A 22854-nucleotide genomic window follows, 5' to 3' on the forward strand; every position below is an offset into this window, starting at 1 on the left:
TGTATGTGTCCATGGAACCTAAAGAGTCTCCTCTTTTTGAGTTTTTCTTGCTGATACTAGTAGGTGTGCGGTCAGGCCTTCTGTGAGGTGAGCAGGGCATCAGCAGAGGATCAACCAGCAAACACTTACCCGACATCCATCTGTGAAAGGTACTGTGGAAACTACAAAAATGAGTAACTTGGTAAATGAAACTACTAAAAAGAGTTAACCTGCCAATCACTTTGAGAAGCACTTTACATGGATTATTTCATTCATCTAAAAGAAGTATGTCATCTGATGGAGGGTAGAAAACAGACTAGAATTTCAGTGCTGGATGAAAACTTGGAGATATCTAGTTTAACCTCCTCATTCACAGAGGAAAATCCAAGCCAAGGCCAAGGAAGACAGCATCAGAGTCAGAACCAGAGACCCGGTGTGCTCCTGGCTTGCCTGTTCAGTGTGTTTCCACCAAAGCAGAAAGAACTAAGATGGCCGCCATGTAGGGTTGTCTTTAAGTCTTTTTTTGGTTGTCAGCTGTTGTTTTTTTTTCTTGGTAACCTTACTGTGAAATATCTCAAGAAAGGTAGCTGATTACATTTCATCTACAAAAGACAGGTTGGAATGGTTTCTCCACCTAGAATTCCTTCCTAGGATTTATTTGAGAGTATTTCTTGGTTTCAGTCATTAGGAACCACATAAAAATTAAATTCGGCTATGTGTAATAAAAACCAAAAATAGGGCGGACGCAGTGGCTCATGCCTGTAATCCCAGCACTTTGGGAGGCCGAGGCAGGTGGATCACAAGGTCAGGAGTTTGAGACCAGCCGAGGCAACATAGTGAAACCCTGTCTCTACTAAAAATACAAAAAAAATTAGCCAGGCGTGGTGGTGGGCACCTGTAATCCCAGCTACTCACAAGGCTGAGGCAGGAGAATCACTTGAACCCGGGAAGGTGGAGGTTGCAGTGAGCCGAGATCACACTATTGCACTCCAGCCTGGGCAACAAGAGCGAGACTCCATCTCTAAATAAACAAATAAATAAATAACAGTGACTTACACAGGATGAGAATTTACTTCTCCCTCACATAAATGCCCAAAAGTAGGCAACCCAGGGCTAGTAAGATGACTCTGTTTCACAAAGTGCTTAGGTACCTGGACTCCCTCCCTAGGTCTTCATGGTCAGGATGGTAGCCAGCACTCCAGCTATTTTTACACCAACTTTCCAAGCCACAGGATGAATTAAAGAGGTGACAAAGAAGAAAAAGGAAATGTGCCAGCAGTGTTGTAAGGAAGGTTCCAGGAAGGTGCCCCATTGTACCTCCTCCTACAACTCACAGCAGAACTTAGTCCATGGTAGGTTGCACCTAGTTGCAGGAGAGGTTGGGAAGATGAGTCCATTTCAGGCAGACATATGCCTGGCTAAAAGGATTCTGGTACTATGGAGGAAGGGGAACACAGACATTAGGATTCAGGTAACAGTCTCTACAAAAAGAACTTATAAAAATAAGTTGACAGTAGAGACAGACTTTCCCATAAGCATACAGAAAGGGAATACGTGTTCAAAATCTAAGTCACTCTTCACAATTAACTTTGTAATTTAACCTTTGTCATAAAACACGAATACTTTCTGCTTGATATTATTTGGACTGAAGCCATTAATTGTTCCTGAGACTAAAAATAACTAACCTGAACTAGTCTTCATTCAAGCATTCTGTTTTTCATTTATGCAGGAAGTCAAGCATTTTCTGAGACAGGTTTGTTTGATCATGACTAGAAAATTGATGAAATCTTCCGAACTAATCCTGGCATACTCTAATCTACGGTTTGTCCAATATTTCTACAATTTAAATCTCTACAAGGTTCTACTTAAAATAGGCCCTGCCTCTGTTTGTATTGATCTGCAAAGGGATAGTGGCATAGATTCCTCAGTGACTTATTTGCTTCTAGAGGCAAGAGCCTCTTGTTGACAGCATTTGGCTTGCCTTGGACTGGACTTTGCATTTCAAAACAGTTATGTACAACTTTGAGGATTGGAGGCGAAAACTAAGCCCCAGTAACTGAGCCTTTCATACCTCTACCTCTCTCAGGATGTCCAACACTAATTTCCTGGTTGGAGACAGTTTTAGAAGCTGCCATAGATGCCAAGGTGATGATTTTAGATTCATGATGAAAAAGATGAGCTTCCCACAGTATCAGCCTAAAGTACAGTACCACAAGACCAGGGTCTTCTGAGCCTGTGCCAGCTTGCCAGGATAGGGGCCACAGGCCCACAACCATGGCCAACCAAGGCATCTCCCAAGGAAAGGCATCCCCTTGCTTTGGCAAAGGCTGAATTAGAATTCTTGGAAGCAAGGAGAATCCCTGTTCAGTTTGGTTCTGCAGGTGGTGTGGCTTCTGCAGGGTGAGTGTGACAGTCCCTGCCTGAAGTGAGAGCCATTGTGGGGAATCTGGGAGCCAGACCCTGGGCTACTTTTGCTTGTATGGATACTAAGCTTGTCTCAATAGTGACTCCACTAAACCTGCCCCACCCAACCCAGCTATCTGAAAGGAAAGCCCAAACCTCTTCAAACCACTGGTCTCCAAACTTATTTTCCTTCCTTTACTTTTAACCTATCTATGTCTTTATGTTCAATGTGGATTTCTTATTTTATTTTTTATTTTTTTGAGATGGAGTCTTGCTTTGTCGCCCAGGCTGGAGTGCAGTGGGTCAATCTCGGCTCACTGCAACTTCTGCCCCCTGGGTTCAAGTGATTCTCCTGCCTCAGCCTCCTGAGTAGCTGGGATTACAGGTGCCCGCCACCACACCGTGCTAATTTTTGTATTTTTAGTAGAGATGGGGTTTCGCCATGTTAACCAGGCTGGTCTCCAACTCCTGACCTCAGGTGATCCACCCACTTCAGCCTCTTAAAGTGCTAGGATTACAGGCACGAGCCACGGTGCCCAGCCTCAATATGGATTTCTTAAAGACAATGTAGTTGGGTCTTGTTCTGCAATCCAACCTGACAATCTCTTGTTTTTAATTGGTACATTCAAGCCATTTGCAATTAATATTATTAATATGGTTGGATTTAGTCTATCATTTTATTTCTTTTTCTTTTGTTCCCTTTTATGTTTGTTACTTCCCCCCACCCTTTCCTGTCACCTTTTGAATTATTTGAATAACAAATTTATTGGCTTTTGGCTATATAAATTTTTTAAGAGATTGCTCCGAAGATTACAATATACATACCTAAAGTTGTTCACAGTCTATTTAGAGTTTATATCTTATCTCTTCAATTAAAATTCAGAAGTCTTAACAACCATTTAGGTCCTTAATCCCTCCTTCCTTTATAATCGTTACATGAATTACATCTACATCCATTGAAAACCTTACCAGATACTATTATCATTTTGTTCTCAACAGTCGTACATATTTGAAGGAACTGAAGAGGAGACTTTACCTGTCATGTTCTTCCTTCAGTCCTTAAATTCCAGGTTTCTTTCTGATACAGTTGTTTCCCTTCAGCCTAAACAACTTTCTTTAGCACTTAGAACAGATCTGCCAACAGTTCTCTTAGTTTTCTTTCATCTGAGAATGTCTTTATTTTGCCTTCATTACTGAATCTATTTTCTCAGGATATAGATTTTTTTTTTACTTTCTGGCACTTTACCCGTGTTGTTCCATCATCTTTTTTTCCATGGCTTCTGGTAAGAAATCCACAGTCATGCCTGTAATCGCAGCACTTTGGGAGGCCGAGGCGGGGGCATCATGAGGTCAGGAGTTCGAGACCAGCCTGGCCAATGTGGTGAAAAACCCCGTCTCTATTAAAAACACAAAAATTAGCCGGGCGTGGTGGCCCGTGCCTGTAGTCCCAGCTACTCAGGAGGCTGAGGCAGGAGAATCACTTGAACCCGAGAAGTGGAGGTTGCAGTGAGCTGAGATTGCACCACTGTACTCCAGCCTGGGTGACAGAGCGAGACTCCGTCTCAAAAAAAACAAGAAATCCACAGTCATTGAATAATTTTCTGTGTTTAATTCATTATTTTTCTCAGGCTTTTTTTAAAAACAAATAACTGGTAAAATGTACATATCAGAAAACTTGCCATCTTAATCATTTTTAAGTGTACAGTAGTGTTAGGCACATTCACATTGCGTGCGATCTCCAAAACTTTCACCTTGCAAAACTGACACTCTATACCCTTTAAACAACAGCTCCCATTCTCTTCTGCCCCCAGCCCCTGGCAACCACCATTCTACTTTCTGTCTTTTTGAATTTGAATTTTCTAGATACCTCATAGAAGTGGAAGCATATAGTATTTGTCTTTTCGTGACCGGCTTCTTTCACTAAGCATAATGTCCTCAAGGTTCATCCACGTTTTAGCATGGATCAGAATTTCCCTCCTTTTTTAAGGTTAAATTTTGATTGTGTATATATACCACATTTTGTTTATCCATTCATCTGTTGACGGGCACTTGTGTTGCTTCCATCTTTTGACTATTGTGAATGATACTATGTGAATGATGCTATGAACACGGGTGTGCAAACATCTCTTCGAGACCCAGCTTCCAATTATTTGAGTATATACTCAAAAGTGGAATTGCTGGTAATTCTATGTTTTAATTTTCTCAGGAACTTCTGTATTGTTTCTCAGACTGCTTTTGAGATTTTTTTTTTTTTAAGTTTCTGGAGTTTGATTATGTGTCTGAGTGTAAGTTGTTTGTGTTTGTTTTCTGGAGTTTGTTCATTTTTTGCATTCATCCTGTTTGGGGTTCACTAATTTTCTTGAATCTATAATTTTATATCTTTCATCAGATTTGAGCATATTTCTTCAAGTATTTCCTTTTCTGCACCAATCTGTTATTCATCCCCTGGGACTCCAATGATATGAACATTAGACCCTGAGACTGTTCATTATTTTTCCAATCTTTTTTTCTTTCTGTTCTTCAGAGTAGATAATTTCTCTTCATCTATCTTCAAGTTCATTGACTTCCTCTTCTGTGGTCTCCATTCTGCTATTAAGCCCATCCAGTTAATTTTTATTTCAGATACTGTGTTTTTTGGTTCTAAAATTCCCATTTGGTTCTTTTTATAGTTTCTATTTTTCTGCTGAGAACTTTTATCTTTCCCTTTATTACAAGTGTGTTTACCATTATTTCATCCAGCACACTTACAATAGATGTTTTAAGTCTTTATCTGATAATTCCAACCTCTTGGTCATATTGGTGCTGGCATCTTTTTTATTTTTGCTTTTTTTTATTATTATACTTTAAGTTCTAGGGCACATGTGCACAACGTGCAGGTTTGTTACATAGGTATACATGTGCCATGTTGATTTGCTGCACCCATTAACTCGTCATTTACATTAGGTATTTCTCCTAATGTTATCCCTCTCCCACTCCCCACCCCACAACAATCCCCAGGGTGTGATGTTCTCCACCCTGTGTCCAAGTGTTCTCATTGTTCAATTCCCCCCTATGAGTGAGAACATGGGGTGTTTGGTTTTCTGTCCTTGTGATAGTTTGCTCAGAATGATGGTTTCTAGCTGCATCCATGTCCCTGCAAAGGACATGAATTCATTCTTTTTTATGGCTGCATAGTATTCCATGGTGTATATGTGCCACATTTTCTTAATCCAGTCTATCATTGATGGACATTTGGGTTGGTTCCAAGTCTTTGCTATTGTGAATAGTGCCGCAATAAACATACGTGTGCATGTGTTTTTATAGTAGCATGATGTATAATCCTTTGGATATATACCCAGTAATGGGATCACTGGGTCAAATGGTGTTTCAGTTCTACATCCTTGAGGAATCGCCACACTGTCTTCCACAATGGTTGAACTAGTTTACATTCCCACCAACAGTGTAAAAGTGTTCCTATTTCTCTACATCCTCTCTGGTGCTGGCATCTTTTGATCATCTTTTCCCACAAAAATTGATAACATTTTCTAGAGCTTTGTGGAGTAATTTTGGATTGCATCCTGGATATTTTGAATAGTATTAATATGGTGTGAGACTCTGAATCTTGTTAAAATTCTTCTACAGCAGGAATCAGCAAACTATGACCTGCAGGCCAAATCCAGCCTTCCCCCTGTTTTTATAGGTAAAGTTTTACTGGAACACAGCCTGGCTGATTCATTTACATACTGTGCTGCTTTGGCACTACAGTGGCAGGGTTGAGTAGTTGTGATAGAAGACTGTATGGCACAAAGTTTAAAATATTTATTATCTGGCCCTTTGTGGAAAAAGTTTGCTCACCCTGGCTTTAGAAAGTATAGGGCTGGGCGCAGTGGCTCATGCCCGTAATCCCAGCATTTTGGGAGGCCGAGGTGGGCAGATCACCAGGTCAGGAGATTGAGACCATCCTGGCTAACACAGTGAAACCCTGACTCTACTAAAAATACAAAAAAAAAATTAGCCGGTCGTGGTGGCGGGCACCTATAGTCCCAGCTACTCTGGAGATTGAGGCAGGAGAATGGCGTGAACCTGGGAGGTGGAGCTTGCAGTGAGCTGAGATCGTGCCACTGCACTCCAGCCTGGGCGACAGAGCGAGACTCCGTCTAAAAAAAAACCAGAAAGTGTTGACTTTGTTTTTGTTTTGTTTGTTTTAGCAGGCAATCAATCTAATGAGGTTCAAACTGCAAATTCTGTCTCTCCATCTTGGGGACAGATCTAGGAGAGAGAAAATGAAATAGTTTTAATGGGGGTTTCACTCTACACTCTTTGGCTCACAGGGATCCTTTTCCTAAGTCTTCTGGTCAAAGAGATGGTGTTTCTCTCAGAGTTTCTGCTGTCTCTGCTACCATGAAGCTCCCCAACTGGACCTATTCTCAGCTCAAAGCTGCGATAGAAAAGAAGAAAAATTGGGGGAACCTCACCCCATACAGATATTTTCTTCAAGCTTTGATTCCCTTCCATAATTTGGCTGCTTGTTTACTTTTCGGAGTCCTTAGTTACATTTTGTCCAGAATTTTTAGTTGTGATCAGTGGCAGAGACTGCAGTGCCTTACTCCATTTTGTCTGGTACTGGAAGCCTCCCAACTTCTTTCTGACCACGACCTACGAAAAAACACATTTTACATTGAGACTCAGTACACACACACACACACACACACACAAAATCAATATTTCACAAACAATGCTTACCCTTATTGTGTGTGATGGCCTCTGACTTATGCTATTGTATTCCTTTTCTGTTCTTTGTTTGTTTGTTTTTTTAATGGTGCTAAGAGACCAGTGTGATGGCTCATATGGGAGGACTGCTTGAGGCCAGGAGTTTGAGACCAGCCTGGGCAACATAGTGAGACCTCATCTATACAAAAACCTAAATTACCCCAGCATGGTGGCATGCATCTGTAGTCCTAGCTACTTGGGATGCTGAGGCAAGAGGATCATTGCTTGAGCCCAGAGGTTTGAGGTTACAGTGAGCTATCATCATGCCATTGCACACCAGCTTGGGTGAGAGAGTGAGACCTTGTCAATAAATAAATAAATAGTGCTAAGACTCATTACTCAGCGTTAACCTAAGTTTGAAAAACACAGCTCTAAACGCTGTCACTGAAACAGGAGAGGCAAGGCTGCTACTAGCTGAAATAAGCACATTTAAACAAGTCCTGAATAATATATACCACAACTGATGGTACAATAAACTTATGAGTCAAAAAATGTGATGAGAATTGCATTATAACCTTGAATTGTAGAACTCCAGGTTCTCCATGTGACCCGACTCTCTGCTCCCCTTCTTCAACCCTTGACAAAGGTGAACGGAGTTAGGGATCTTTGTGATCTTTTGTAGTCCAAAAATAGCCAACTCAAAGTTGACTCAACTGTAAGTCATCCAAAATCTAAATTTTATATCAGGTGCCTGATACACATGTTACTTGCAAAATAAACAGCCTGAAGCCAACTCAGAGGAAAACAAGGTGGTCATTATTGATGTCTGATTCCCACTGCTTTCTGCTGCTGCTGCCCCCACCACCCCCCTGCTCCTTAGCTCCCCTCCCTTCTCTCCTTCCTCCCCTCTTCCTCCTGAATAAAATCAGCTGGGTAATAAATTTTTTTTTTTTTTTTTTGAGATGGAGTCTCTGTCGCCCAGGCTGGAGTGCAATGGCACGATCTCGGCTCACTGCAACCTCTGCCTCCCGAGTTCAAGCGATTCTCCTGCCTCAGCCTCCTGAGTAGCTGGGATTACAGGCACCCACCACCGTGTCCGGCTACTTTTTGTTTAGTAGAGACGGGGTTTTGCTGTTGGCCAGGCTGGTTTCGAACTCCTGACCTCAGGTGATCCACTCACCTCGGCCTCCCAAAGTGCTGGGATTACAGGCGTGAGCCACCATCCCGGCTGGTAATACATATTTGATCTGGATACTGATCCTTGGCAAGTTAAAGGATGTGGATGCTTAAACAGTCAGGGCCCCCACCGAAAAGGTGGTTACTAATTTTAAGTACCTCCAAAATATCCACCTTAATTACTGATTAAAGACACCTCCAGGCTGGGCGCGGTGGCTCACACCTGTAATCCCAGCACTTTGGGAGGCCGAGGCGGATGGATCACGAGGTCAGGAGATCGAGACCATCCTGGCTAACACAGTGAAACACCGTCTACTAAAAATACAAAAATTAGCCTGGTGTGGTGGCACACTCCTGTAATCCCAACTACTCGGGAGGCTGACGCAGGAGAATTGCTTGAACCTGGGAGGTGGAAGTTGCAGTGAGCCAAAATCACGCCACTTCACTCCAGCCTGGGCGACAGAGCAAGACTCCATCTCAAAAAAAAAAAAAAAAAGACACCTCCAGAATATTGTAAATTTGATTACCTATTACAAGTACTTCTGAAATATAATAAACTTGATTGAAGATATCAGAAATATCTTACAACTCTATACTTGAAACCCCACGTTTACATAAAATATCACTGAACACACAAGCTGACCAAAGCAAGTGGTTACTTTTCCCCTTCTCCTCATCTTCTGGTTTTCTAAAACATTTCCTTTTCCAAGATGAAAGACATCCTTTCCTGATTCCTTCAGCGTGGAGCTTTACATTTTGGGGATGGGTGGAGAAGAGAAGGTGGTAGAATAAAGGAGTAAGAGAAAAGGTAGGATGAATGAGAACGTGGCGCCCTAAGTCCCACCTCCCTACTTCTCCCCACCACACACTCAGGCTGCATCATCCCATCTGAGATTTCATCTCCCCCAGTCACCCTGAATTCCTCCCAGTCTATGGTACCAATCTGAGCACTCACTGCCCACCCCAGCCCCAAGATGGCTACACGCAGCAATCTATTGAAAAGTTGGCCTGTGGTCTCAAGACAGTACTCGGAGAAACACAGGACTTTCCTTGAGATGCTACATCAAGACCCTTTTCTTCTCTGCTCAATCTTTTGAAAACATAATGAAAAAATTCCATCTCACCTTTATTGAAACTCACACCGGGAAACCACACTTCAGTTGGCAGAGCCATGCTCCCAAAGTGGATCAACCCTTGCTTACAGAGGGAACTATTTGTTTTAGACATTTAAAAAACCCATCTTGCTTGGACGTGGGTTATTTTTAAAAAGTATAAAATTGATTGAAGAGATTTCTGCTTTATAATAAAAGTGGAGGAAGTTTTTATTTTTAAGTCTCTTGGATGAAAGAGTGTAGAAAAGGCATGGGGAGATAGTGTTTGTATCTGCAGAAGCCGACGCTCCCTTCTTCCACAACGGTAGCTGACCATTATTGGTACTTACTCTGTATCTTACAAGAATTGACCCATAAAACAATCCTATAAGTTAGGTGCTATACTTAGCATCACCTTCATCTTACAAATGGGGAAACTGAGGCTTGGAGTGGTCAAGAAGCTTGCCCAAGGTCTCATGTAGCAAGTAGCCGAGCTAGGATTGAACAGCAGGGCTCCAGAGTCGATGTCCCTAACTACCACGCTACGGTAGCCTCTAGTTTACCACTGAATTAAAAGCGGGTCTTACACAAAAGCCATGGAGTGAGCAAAAATTTCATCCTTTTACTTCTATTCCAGGGAGATAAAAGCAAAGGAAATGGGAGAGATAATGTCATTATCATCATTTTAATTTGTTAACTTGAGTTCTAAAGTCTGGCAGAATTCATGCTCCTCTTCCCACAATTTAGAATTGTTTCTAGTAAGGGCTAATCAACCAGGGCCTGAATTTCCCAGCCTCCCTCAGATCTAGGTGGGGTCATTTGACCAGTTCTCTCCAGTAAAATGTGAGCCAAAGGAATGTGTGTCACTTTGGGGACAAGACAATGAGGAAGCAAGTGTACCTTCCCCATTCTCTCTTTCCTTGTTTTGCTTTCTCGATGCAGAGGACTCCAAGCCCTAGGGAACAGAGAAGCTACAGAAAGAAAGGAGTCTGAGTACTTGAATGACTTAATGGTAGGCTGTCCACTCACTAGGAACACTGAACAAATATGTGAGTAAGAAATAACCTTCTGTTGTGTTAAACCATTGAAACTTGGGGTTTGTATGTTACTGCAGCTAGCATTACCCTAACTAACATATAAAGCACACAACCAATGACTGTCCAAGAGCCCCCAGCGTGTCCCTGCACCCTTTCTGTTCTAGTTCCTTACTGCTGCATAACAAACCACGTCAAAACTAAGTGTCTTAACCCAACCATCGCATTACGTTCACCAACTCTGTGGGTCAGGGATTCAGGTGGGGTACAACAGAGAGAGCTTGGCTCTCCTCCACAATGTCTGGAGCCTCAGCTGGAAGACACAGAGGACTGGGGATGATTCAGGGTCGGGGCTGATGTCATCTAGGGGCACCTTCATTCCCACAACTGGCCATTGATGCTGGATGTCAGTTGGGACCTCAGTTGAGGTTGTCAGGCAGGACATCTACATGTGGCCTCTTCATGTGATCTCTCCACTTCCTTATGTAGACTAGGTTCCAGCAGTGAGCATCCCAAAAAGACCAGGTGGAAGCTGTATCACCTTTTATGACATAGCATTACTTCTGTTGGAGTCCCATGCCCATCTAGATTCAAAGGAAGGAAATATAAACTCCACCTTGCAATGTGAGGAATGTCAGTGTCACATGGTAAGAGCAAGCAGGATGGGAGATCTTGTAATCATCTTTTAAAAGAGTGATCTGCCACACTTCCTTTTCATAATTCTTTTATTTTTCCCTTCCTTCCTTTTCTTTTTTCTTTTCTTTTTCTTTTTTTGAGATAGGGTTTCACGGTTTCACTGTGTTACTAAGCCTGGAGTGCAGTGGCAGAATCATGGCTCACTGCAGCCTCGACCTTCCAGGCTCAGGTGATCCTCTCACCTCAGTCTCCCAAGTAGCTGAGACCACAGGTGCACACTATTTTTTCTGTTTTTGAGGTGCATACTTGACTAATTTAAAACCTTTTTTTTTTGGTAGAGATAAGATCTCCCTATGTTGCCCAGGCTGGTCTTGAACTCCTGGGCTCAAGCGATCTTCTCACCATGGCCTCCCAAATTGCTGGGATTGTAGGTGTGAGCCACCGTGCCTGGCTTTTCCATACTTTTCTTGTCCCTTTCCCTTTCTTCTTCTTGCCCTGTGCTTTCTCCCCTTATTGTCATGTTTCTTCCCCACTCCCCAAGCCTCTCCACAGTCAGCTCTAACATTCCTCAGTTCTGTTTAACTGACATTAACTGAGCATATATAATGTGACAGTTGTCAGTTTCACATAGATAACCCCCTACTTACTTTTCCACATCCTGCTGTCTTTTCCCATTTCAGTTTTCACTCTTGAGATGGGTATGAGACAGGGTTTCTCAGCCTCAGCATTGTTGACATTTTGTATGGGATAGCTCTTGTGGGGACAATCTAGTGATTTGTGGGATGTTCAGTAGCATCCCCAGCCTCTAGTCATTAGATGCCAGTGGCACCCCTCCCCATATCATGACAACCAAAAATGTCCCCAGACATTGCCTGGAAAGAGCAAAATCACCCCCAGTTAAGAGCCACTGTTAAAAGGGAATATATAGGGGAGGTAGAGTTGATAAAATCTCCAAATCTTAGAAGTCAGTGGTCTCGACGAGATCGGGCATGTTCAGGGTGGTATGGCCATAGACAGAAGTCAGTGGTCTTCAACCTGTTTTGTTCATGCACCCTTAGTAACAAAACAGTGTCTGAGAATACAGCCTAATATGTGCATGTTTGTTTATTCATGTAAAGTCCATACATATCTTCTATGTTGTTCTTTTTTGTAATTATAAAATAATCACAAAAGTAGGCATTTTTAAAAGGATGAGATAAAAACCTAATTAGAGGCCAGGTGTGGTAACTTACCCCTGTAATCCCAGCACTTTGGGAGGCCAAGGTAGGAGGATTACTTTATTTATTTATTTTAATTTTTTTTATTACACTTTAAGTTCTAGGGTACATGTGCACAATGTGCAGTTTTGTTACATATATATACATGTGCTGTGTTGGTTTGCTGCAACCATTAACTCGTCATTTACATTAGGTATATCTCCTAATGCTATCCCTCCCCCCACACCACCCCACGACAGGCGCCAGTGTGTGATGTTCCCCTTCCTAGGTCCAAGTGTTCTCATTGTTCAGTTCCTACCTATGAGTGAGAACATGCAGCGTTTGCTTTTTTGTCCTTGTGATAGTTTGCTGAGAATGATGGTTTCCAGCTTCATCCATGTCCCTACAAAGGACATGAACTCATCCTTTTTTATGGCTGCATAGTATCCCGTGGTGTATATGTGCCACATTTTCTTAATCCAGTCTATCATTGGTGGACATTTGGGTTGGTTCCAAGTCTTTGCTATTGTGAATAGTGCTGCAATAAACATACATGTGCATGTGTCTTTATAGCAGCATGATTTATAATCCACTGGGTATGTACCCAGTAATGGGATGGCTGGGTCAAATGGTATTTCTAGTTCTAGATCCTTGAGGAATCGCCACACTGTCTTCCACAATGGTTGAACTAGTTTACAGTCCCACCAACAGTGTAAAAGTGTTCCGATTTCTCCACATCCTCTCCAGCGCCTGTTGTTTCCTGACTTTTTAATGATTGCCATTCTAACTGGTGTGAGATGGTATCTCATTGTGGTTTTGATTTGCATTTCTCTGATGGCCAGTGATGATGAGCATTTTTTCATGTGTCTGTTGGCTGCATAAATATCTTCTTTTGAGAAGTGTCTGTTCATATCTTTTGCCCACTTGTTGATGGGGTTGTTTGTTTTTTTCTTGTAAATTTGTTTGAGTTCTTTGTAGATTCTGGATATTAGCCCTTTGTCAGATGAGTAGATTGCAAAAATTTTCTCCCATTCTGTAGGCTACCTGTTCACTCTGATGGTAGTTTCTTTTGCTGTGCAGAAGCTCTTTAGTTTAATTAGATCCCATTTGTCAATTTTGGCTTTTGTTGCCATTGCTTTTGGTGTTTTAGTCATGAAGTCCTTGCCCATGCCTATGTCCTGAATGGTATTGCCTAGGTTTTCTTCTGGGGTTTTTATGATTTTAGGTCTAACATTTAAGTCTTTAATCCGTCTTGAATTAATTTTTGTATAAGGTGTAAGGAAGGGATCCAGTTTCAGCTTTCTACATAAGGCTAGCCAGTTTTCCCAGGACCATTTATTAAATAGGGAATCCTTTCCCTATTTCTTGTTTTTGTCAGGTTTGTCAAAGATCAGATGGTTGTAGATGTGTGGTATTATTTCTGAGGGCTCTGTTCTGTTCCATTGTGCCATTAGTCTATATCTCTGTTTTGGTACCAGTACCATGCTGTTTTGGTTACTGTAGCCTTGTAGTATAGTTTGAAGTCAGGTAACGTGATGCCTCCAGCTTTGTTCTTTTGGCTTAGGATTGTCTTGGCAATGCGGGCTGTTTTTTGGTTCCATATGAACTTTAAAGTAGTTTTTTCCAATTCTGTGAAGAAAGTCATTGGTAGCGGTAGGAGGATTACTTTAACCCAGGAGTTCAGTACCAGCTTGGGCAACACAGTGAGACTCCATCATGAAAAAAAAAAAAAGAAAGAAAAGAAAAGAAGAGAGAAAGAAAGAAAGAGGGGGAGAGAGAGAGAGAAAGAGAGAGAGAAGGAAGGAAGGAAGGAAGGAAAACAAAACAAAACAAAACAAAAAACACCCCCGCCGGGCACGGTGGCTCATGCCTGTAATCCTAGCACTTTGGGAGGCCAAGGCGGGCAGATCACCTGAGGTTAGGAGTTCAAGACCAGCCTGGCCAACATGGTGAAACCCCATCTCTACTAGAAATACAAAAATTAGCCAGAAATTGCTTGAACCTGGGAGGCAGAGGTTGCAGTGAGCTGAGATTGTGCCACTACACTCAGGCCTGGGCAACAGAATGAGACTCTGTCTCAAAAAAACAAACAAACAAACAAACAAACAAAAAAAAACCTAATTAGATATCCTGTTATATTGTATCCACAAACAAATGAATCATTTTGTGCACTCCCTGTGGATGGCCATTTCTAGTGCTAGACCATAATGAATGCAACCTCTGGGGCTAGACAGATCTAGGCTTACAGCCCTGGCTTCAGTTTCCTGCACTGCCATTTACTAGTTGAGTTACATTTATTCATTCAATAAAATGTCAGGAATGCAATGGAAAACAAGATATAACCTTCAAGAAACTCTTAGTTTTCTCACAGGCAAAATGATGATAACTTGCAGGATGGTAGTGAGGATTAATAAGACAATATACGATAAGCATATAATAGGCACTCAAAAGTGGTGCCTGTGAATTCATGGCAGGGCTATTTGTGACAGCAAAAGACTGGAAAGAGCCCTACTGCATATCAACAAGGGACTGGTTGAATAAACAGTGGTATATCTAGGAAGCAGGATAGGTACTCAAGGAAGTAATCATGTCCTCAGGTTGCAACAACCATGGTGACTGTACAGTCAACACAATAAGCCCCAGCATTCACATTGTAGTCAAGCTTATTCAAGCAAAGCTGTCTCTAGTAGAGAATTTCCCCCATAGAGAGCATGCATATTTTGATTTTACCTGTCCTCAGACTGACCCTTTGCTCATTATAAGAGTAAAAACCACACCCCTGGGTAGAGATTTAAGGTGCTAATGAGACATGTGGGGAATGAATAGGCATGCACAGCTACCGCGCATGTGCACCCAGAGGACCACCCAGAGCATGCTTCCTAGTAACACCTCTTCCCACTCCTTTATGAATAATCCATGTTAAGTCTCCCGTAATGGGAGTCTCCCTAGTGCCAGTCTTGGCTGTCCCGCCTTGAATCCTTTCTCAGGGTGGACTGTCTCTTCTGCATTTAACTTTCAAAATATTCTTTTTCCTTTGCAATAAATTGCTCTATGTTGCATCTCCTACTGTGTGTCTCTTGTTTAAATTCTTTTAAACTAAGAAGACAAGAACTGAGGTCTCACAACAGCCATCAACATCTACACAATAGAGTAATATACAGCTGTCAAGAGGAAGGAGGGACGGGCGTGGTGGTTCACACCAACACTTTGGGAGGCTGAGGGATTTTTTTATTATTATTATTAAATTTAAAAAAGAGAGGCTGGGCGTGGTGGCTCACGCTTGTAATCCTAGCACTTTGGGAGCCCAAGGCAGGCGGATCACAAGGTCAGGAGTTTTGAGACCAGCCTGGCCAACATAGTGAAACCCCGTCTCTACTAAAAATACAAAACTTAGCTGGGCATGGTGGCGCATGCCTGTAATCCCAGCTACTCAGGAGGCTGAGGCAGGAGAATCGCTTGAACCTGGGAGGCAGAGGTTGCAGTGAGCCAAGATCATGCCACTGCACTCCAGCCTGGTGACAGAGTAAGACTCCGTCTCAAAAAAAAAAAAAAAAAAAAAAAAGAGAGAAAGGAGAAATACGTATATATATACTGTTATGGAGTAATCTCCAGGATACTTAGTTAAATAAAACAAGTGAGGTACGGTAGGTGGGAGTGGGACTGAATAGGTGAAGCCCGGAGGATTTTTTTTCAGGCGATAAATTATTTTCTCTGATGCTGTAATGGTGGATACATGACACCATGCATCTATCAAAACCCATAGAACTTTGTAGTAAGGGTGAACCTTAATGTATATATTAACCTTAATGTGTACATTAGTCAATTGTTAATGTAAAATGTATACAAATTCTAAGCAATCATTTAGCAGGTCAGAGGATCCCACATAGAATAGACTATGACAAAACAATCTAACTGTATTACAAATGTATGAAACAACCTCTCTGAAGGGGGTTGAGGGAAATGGGTGCTGACCTCAGCCACTCTGGACATGAGTGGAGTCTGTGAGACTGAAGGCAAAAGACCTGCATACAAGTACCGTACTGTAGTGATAAAGTTGTCTCCATAAGTGTATGGCTTAACAATTCTGAAATCACTATACATGTATACTGGAAATGAAAGTTTAAGTCAAGGGATGGCAGATGGTGGGATTCTGGGTTCTCACTTTTGAAGTAGAAGTTTACAGATAAACGAGGGGAGATAGCTAGAATGATTCAGGTGGGAATGGATTAGAGTGATAAGACATCAGAATGAACTCATGCCTAGCTTACAGATACACACACACACACACAGAACACAAATGTGTATATATGCATAAATATTTATAAATGTGTGTATATCAAGGGTTAGTATTCACCCATATATTTATTTGCTCTGTCAGCTGAGAAGGCCTAGAAACAATGACATCCCAATAGCAATGACTGCACCTAGTGCCCAGAGTTTCTTGGTTTCTAATACCATTTTCCAATAAAGGAACCAGAGATCCTTGGAGAAATAGCTGATTCTAGGTCTAGGGCATCTTGTGCCAGAAAGTAAGGAAGTACTTAGCAAAACAGAACAATGGGGGTATGTCAAAAGGACACCATAGCCACCTGAAAGAGCTCTCAATGGCCAAAGTAGGAACAATCTGAGAAACAAAATAAAGCAGTATGAGATTATAACCCAAAGTATAAAATAATTATCCATGGGGTCACACTGATATATTTTTCATTTTACTTATTTATTTTTGAGACAGGTCTCGCTCTGTCACCCAGGCTAGGGTGCAGTGGCTCACTGCAGCCTTGACCTCTTGGGTTTAAGCAATCCTCCTGCCTCAGCCTCCCAAGTATCTGGGACCACAGGTGCATGCCACCACACACAGCTAAATTTTTAATTTATTATTTGTAGAGAGGGGGGTCTTGCTATGTTGCCCAGGCCCATCTTGAACTCCTGGGCTCAAGTGATCCATCCATCTTGGCCTCCCAAAGTGCTGTTGATAAATCAACAGGGGAGGAGAGACAAACTCCTGTGCAGAACTCCATACAGTTTCTGTAGAGAACCTGCAGTTAAGGAAATGGAGCATAATTCCTCACTCCTTAAATTTGGCCCAGCAATAGTGACTTCATTCCAAAGAGTACAGTGTGGAAAAAGAGAAAAAAAAAGAGTAAGTTTAGGCTGGGCGTGGTGGCTTACGCCTGTAATCCCAGCACTTTGGGAGGCCAAGGTGGGCAGATCACCTGAGGTCAGGAGTTGGAGACCAGCCTGGCCAACATAGTGAAACCCTATCCCTACTAAAAATACAAAAATTAGCCAGGCATAATAGCATGCAGCTGTAGTCCCAGCTACTCAGGAGGCTGAGGCAGGAGAATTGCTTGAACCTGGGAGGTGGAGGTTGCAGTGAGCTGAGATTACACCATTACACTCCAGCCTGGGCCACTGAGTGAGACTCCATCTCAAAAAAAAAAAAAAAAAAAAGGCCTGGCACAGTGGCTCACGCCTGTAATCCCAGCACTTTGGGAGGCCGAGGTGGGCAGATCATCTGAGGTCAGGAGTTCAAGACCAGCCTGGCCAACATGGTGAAAACTCGTCTCTACTAAAAATACAAAATAAGCCGGGTGTGGTGGCTCATGCCTGTAATCCCAGCTACTCGGGAGGTTGAGGCAGGAGAATCGCTTGAACCCAGGAGGCGGAGGTTGCAGTGAGTCGAGATTGAGCCATTGCACTCCAGCCTGGGCAACAAGAGTGAAACTCTGTCTCAAAAAAAAAAGAGTAAGTTTACAGTGGAGAAACCTGACAAACACTACCTAGATTTCCAAAGCCTAATTTCCTAACCATGGTTGCAATCCCAACCTGGAACGTTTTATCTGTGTGGTACTGTCATATCAAGAAATAAGAAATGCCAGGTGATCGAGATGAACACCAACAATGATAGTTCATGTTGATAACACGTACCCTGGATATGATGCCATGAGAATGACACTTTACCTATGTGGTCTTCCATCCCCAAATCCATAACCCCAGTCTAATCATGAGAAAAACATCAGACAAATCCCAATTGAGGGACATTCTACAAAATATCTGTCTGGTACTCCTCAAATTGTCGAGGTCATCAAAAACAAGGAAAGTCTGAGAATCTATCACAGCCAAGAGGAGCCTAAGGAGACACACAGACTAAATGTCAGGGTGGCTTCTAGGTGTGCTTGCTGTTCCTGGGGTAGAATGCTAAGGTGGGCTGGGGGCACCAACAGATACCTATGCACAGCTTAGGGAAGCATCTCCATGAGTGCAGCTATGACTCTCACCAAAGTTCCTGGCCCTCTGTGATGTCAGGGCCTGCATTTCTTGATCTGACTGCACAACACAGATAAAATGTTCCAGGTTGGGATTGCACCCATGGTTAGGAAACTAGGCTTTTGAAACAGACTTGAATTGACATCCTACTCTGCCATTTCATTTGTTACTTTGGGAAGATTACCAAAACCTCCCTGTGCCTCTTTTCTCATCATCTCTAACGTAGGGATTATAATTGTAACCACTAATAACTGGCTAATTTTTCTTTTTTCTTTTTGTTTGCAAAGGACAAATAAAGTACGTAGGGTGCTTCGCCTAGTACCTGGCACTTAGCACTCAGTAAATGTTAGCCATTTACTATTGTACACTGTGTAATTCATTTAGTGTATGTATTTTCTTTTCTTGTTGTTTTGTTTGTGTATTTGTTTTTGAGACAGAGTCTTGCTCAGTCACCCAGGCTAGAGTGCAGTGGTGTGATCTCAGCTCACTGCAACTTCTGCCTCCCAGGCTCAAGGGATCCTCCCACCTCAGCCTCCCTGGTAGCTGGGATTACAGGTGCTCACCACCATGGCCAGATCATTTTCGTATTTTTACTAGAGACAGGGTTTCACCACGTTGGCCAGGCTGGTCTGGAACCCCTGACCTCAGGTGATCCACCTGCCTCGGCCTCCCAAAGTGCTGGGATTACAGGCGTGAGCCACCATGCCTGGCTGTGTGTGTGTTTTGTTTTTGTTTTTGTTTTCGTTTTTTTTGTTGTTGTTGTTTTGATGGAGTTTCACTCTTGTTGTCCAGGCTGGAGTGCAATGGCGAGATCTCGGCTCACCGCCACCTCTGCCTCCTGGGTTCAAGCGAGTCTCCTGGCTCAGCCTCCTGAGTAGCTGGGATTACAGGCACATGCCACCACGCTGGGCTAACTTTGTATTTTTAGTAGAGACGGCGTTTCTCCATGTTGGTCAGGCTGGTCTTGAACTCCCAACCTTAGGTGATCCGCCTGCCTCGGCCTTTCAAAGTGCTGAGATTACAGGCATGAGCCACCATACCCAGCCCGGCTGGTTTTTTGACAGAATTTTGTTTAGGAAAATTGTTTTCCTTCTTTCCCCTTGTGCAAAAAAAAAAAAAAAGAAAGGAAGAAGGGAGGAAGGAAAGAAGGAAGGAAGGAGAGAAAGAAAGAGAAAGAAGGAAAGAGAAAGAAAAAAGAAAAGAAAGACAGAGAAGGAAGGAAGGAAGGAAAGAAAGAAGAAAGAAATTGTTAACTGGGTGTTGGAAGACTGAAAAGACAAAAGGGGCTCAACCATTGGATGTACTCACTGCAGGCAGCAGCTATCACACTATATGGAAAATCCAAAGGAGAGGTTGAGTTTAAAAACAATTTTTTAATTGGCCGGGCTCGGGGGCTCATACTTGTAATCTCAGCACTTTGGGAGGCTGAGGCGGTTGGATCACTTGAATCCAGGAGACACGGCGAAACCCGGTATCTACCAAAAAATATAAAAATTAGCCGGGCGTGGTGGCGCGTGCCTGTAATCCCAGCTACTCTGGAGGCTGAGGCAGGAGAATCTCTTGAACCCGGGAGGCGGAGGTTGCAGTGAGCTGAGATCGCACCACTCCAGGCTGCACTCCAGCCTGGGTGACAGGGCGAGACCCCGTCTGTAATCAGTAATAATAATAATAAAATTAACAGCTTTATTGAGTATAATTTACATGCCATAAAATTCACCCACTGGAAGTTTACACTTTCTTCACTTTACAGGGTCTCACTCTGTCGCCCAGGCTGGGATGCAGTGGCGCCATGTCGGCTCACTGCAACCTCTGCCTCCCGGGGTCAGGTGATCCTCCCACCTCAGCCTCCCAAGTAGCCGGACTACAGGTGTGCACCACCACACCCAGCTAATTTTTCTTTTTTTTCTTTTTTCCTTTCTCTCCCTCCCTTCCTCTTTTTTTTTTTTTTTTTTGTAGATACGGTGTCTCCCCATGTGGCCAGGTTGGTCACAACTCCTGAACTCAAGCGATTCGCCCGCCTCGACCTCCCAAAGTGCTGGGATTACAGGCGTGAGCCTCTGCGTCCGGCCACACTTCCATGACTTTTTAATAAACTTATACAGTTGTACAATTGTCAACCACAATCCACTTTTAGAACATTTCTATTACCGCTTTCCTCCAATTTTTTCAAGCCCATCTGCATTCAATACCCGCTCCCACACCTCGCCCCAGGTAACTGTGCTCTTTGTCTTTGTAGATTTGCCTAGTGTAATTTATTTTTTACTTCGGTAATATAAGTAGGTCGTGCAAAATAGAGACTATTTAGCAACAGACTAGGCAGACTTAAATCCGATGGAAAGTTTAAAGTTGTTTAAAAGTGGGCTATAGTTTTACATGACTTTTTTAAAAAGAGGAAAGGTGAGGAGAGGTTCCAGTCTGGTGCGGCTAGGACTGGGGTGATGGTTCTGGAGGGGGCGAGGGAAGGTGTGAGGCGAGGAGACCTCTCGAGTCGCGCCCGCCCCGCCCAGGGCCGGATTGGCTCCCAACCTACCCTCTTTGCTCCAGGGCGGCCGCCGTCCTCTTGCGCAGGCGTAGTGCTCCTGCTTCCTGGCCGAGGGCGGGCGAGCGGAGCTCGCAGCGATCGCGAGCGTGTGGCGATTGCTTCTGTCTGTTATTTAGATATGGAAGCTGAGGGGATGCACAGAGGCAGCCGGAACCTGGGTCAGGGTCTCGCTCGGTGCTGACCGCCCCCGGGGTCGAGTAGGCGATGGGGGAGCCCGGCTTCTTCGTCACAGGAGACCGCGCCGGTGGCCGGAGCTGGTGCCTGCGGCGGGTGGGGATGAGCGCCGGGTGGCTGCTGCTGGAAGATGGGTGCGAGGTACGGGGGAGGGGGTCCTGTGGAGCGGAGGGCAGGGGCTGGAGGGAGCGGGGCTCCGGGGAGGGAGGAAGGTGTCTTGCTGGGCTGAATGAATGGCAGAGAGGAGGCGGGCATCAGGAAGAGGAGCGAAGTGTCTGCGGGGGGTGGATTCCTGGGGAGAGAAGGGAGAAAGCGGTTCTGGCGCGAGCGGCTGAAGAGTCTGCGGTGGGAGGTGTTTGGGGGAGAAATAGGGGCCGAGTGGGAGAAAGGAAGAAAAGAGAGTTCGGCTCTGGGGAGCCCGGGGGGGCCACAAGGGTTGGGGCGAGGACGGAGGCCCTGACCCGCGGCCTGTGGGGCGAGAAGCGGGCCCCGTCCAGAGAGGCCTGGGTCAGCGGGTAGCTGGGCCGGGGACTGGGAGGAGAGGGACGCGCAGAGAACGTGAGGAGACGCGGGGCTGTCGAGGAGGGGAGGGCGGGGGCTGGCCAGATCCCGTTTAGGGCGCACAGAGCCCCGCGGTACCCAGGTCGGGGAACGGTGGCGGGGGCCGCGAGCTGCCGGGAAGCCGAGGCAGGGCCCGGCGCGTGAACTTTCTCGACTTTGTTTTGAAAACGATTGCAAATTTTGGGTTTTGTCCCTTAAAGCAATCAAACTTTCACGTAGAAATGTCTTCCTCTTTCCCAACTCTGAGGAACATGGGCGGCTTGGGCTGGGCCACATTTCTCCTGTGAGGCTCGGTACGGCCGAGTGGCACTCCCTGAGGTGGGTCGGGCAGGTATTCAGAGTTTTCTCCAGAGGCTGCCTGTCGTCTTTATTAATGCAGTTGCAAATGAAAAATATTTTAAGGGGAAAGATGAGGTACGGTTCCTGGCACGGTTCAAGATGCACCAGCGTGGTGCATCTTGAAAAGACGAGGGAAGGGAGGAGGGAGTTAGATTGCAATCAGGTTGAGAAGGAGAACTGGGTCAGGGACAAGCTTGTGATGACTGGGAACCATTTGGGTTTTGGAAATAATCTGTATGAAAAGTTCTCTTTGCAGTAAAAGTGGATGGCTGGTCGTGATGTAAATTCAAGAAGTATTTTGAGTCTTATGTGTGTTCAGGTAGATTTTTCCTATAAGCCGTACTGCCTCAATTCAGTCTGCCAAGTATTTACTGAGTATTTAACATTGTTTGGTGTACAATGAGGACAGAATTTCTGCGCTCGAAGAGTTTAAGGCTTGAGTGGGAAGAGAGGATTTATACAATGAAGCAGTCATTGTATAAAGAACATCCACATGGGCTGTATGATCAAGTGCTAAGATTTGGATTATTTAGTTCCTTCCCAGAGCAGTAGTTCTTCAAGTCAGAGGAGGAATTCATGTCTAGGCACAAATTTAGTTGCTAGATTAGGGAGTGTTATAAAGGGTTACTTGTATGCTGTGGTTTGAGGAACACCAAGAAAACATCTCTGCCCCCAAATACCTCTTCTATCCAGGTATTAGTGCCTAAAAGTCCACATTAAGCATTCATTCTTTTAGCTTGAGCACTGATCTTTCCCTGCCTGGCCCT

The 22854-nt window shown here is 43.9% G+C and overlaps 1 protein-coding gene and 1 long non-coding RNA gene across 4 annotated transcripts in view; one reads left to right on the top strand and one right to left on the bottom strand.

The window, feature by feature from the left end:
- Positions 1 to 46: 46 nt before the first annotated feature.
- LOC129534161 (uncharacterized) lies at positions 47 to 21139 on the bottom strand. The gene is made up of 4 exons (XR_008680628.1): positions 21002 to 21139; positions 6837 to 7017; positions 1131 to 1414; positions 47 to 161 (listed from the first exon to the last, which is right to left on the bottom strand). It is a non-coding gene; the product is annotated as an uncharacterized lncRNA (long non-coding RNA).
- The window catches only part of RNF8 (ring finger protein 8), a 37302-nt gene continuing 35461 nt past the window's right edge, over positions 21014 to 22854 (top strand). For 2 of the 3 annotated variants that reach the window (XM_004043943.5, XM_019029905.4), the window contains exon 1: positions 21039 to 21328. In XM_004043943.5, coding sequence (XP_004043991.3) covers positions 21218 to 21328 — 111 coding nt within the window. In that variant the 5' untranslated portion in view covers positions 21039 to 21217. Of the gene's footprint in view, positions 21329 to 22854 lie in introns of all 3 variants that reach the window. The other variant, XM_004043942.5, reaches the window with a different exon arrangement.

The sequence above is a fragment of the Gorilla gorilla genome, chromosome 5, assembly GCF_029281585.2.
Source record: "Gorilla gorilla gorilla isolate KB3781 chromosome 5, NHGRI_mGorGor1-v2.1_pri, whole genome shotgun sequence".
NCBI classification, from domain to species: Eukaryota; Metazoa; Chordata; class Mammalia; order Primates; family Hominidae; genus Gorilla; species Gorilla gorilla.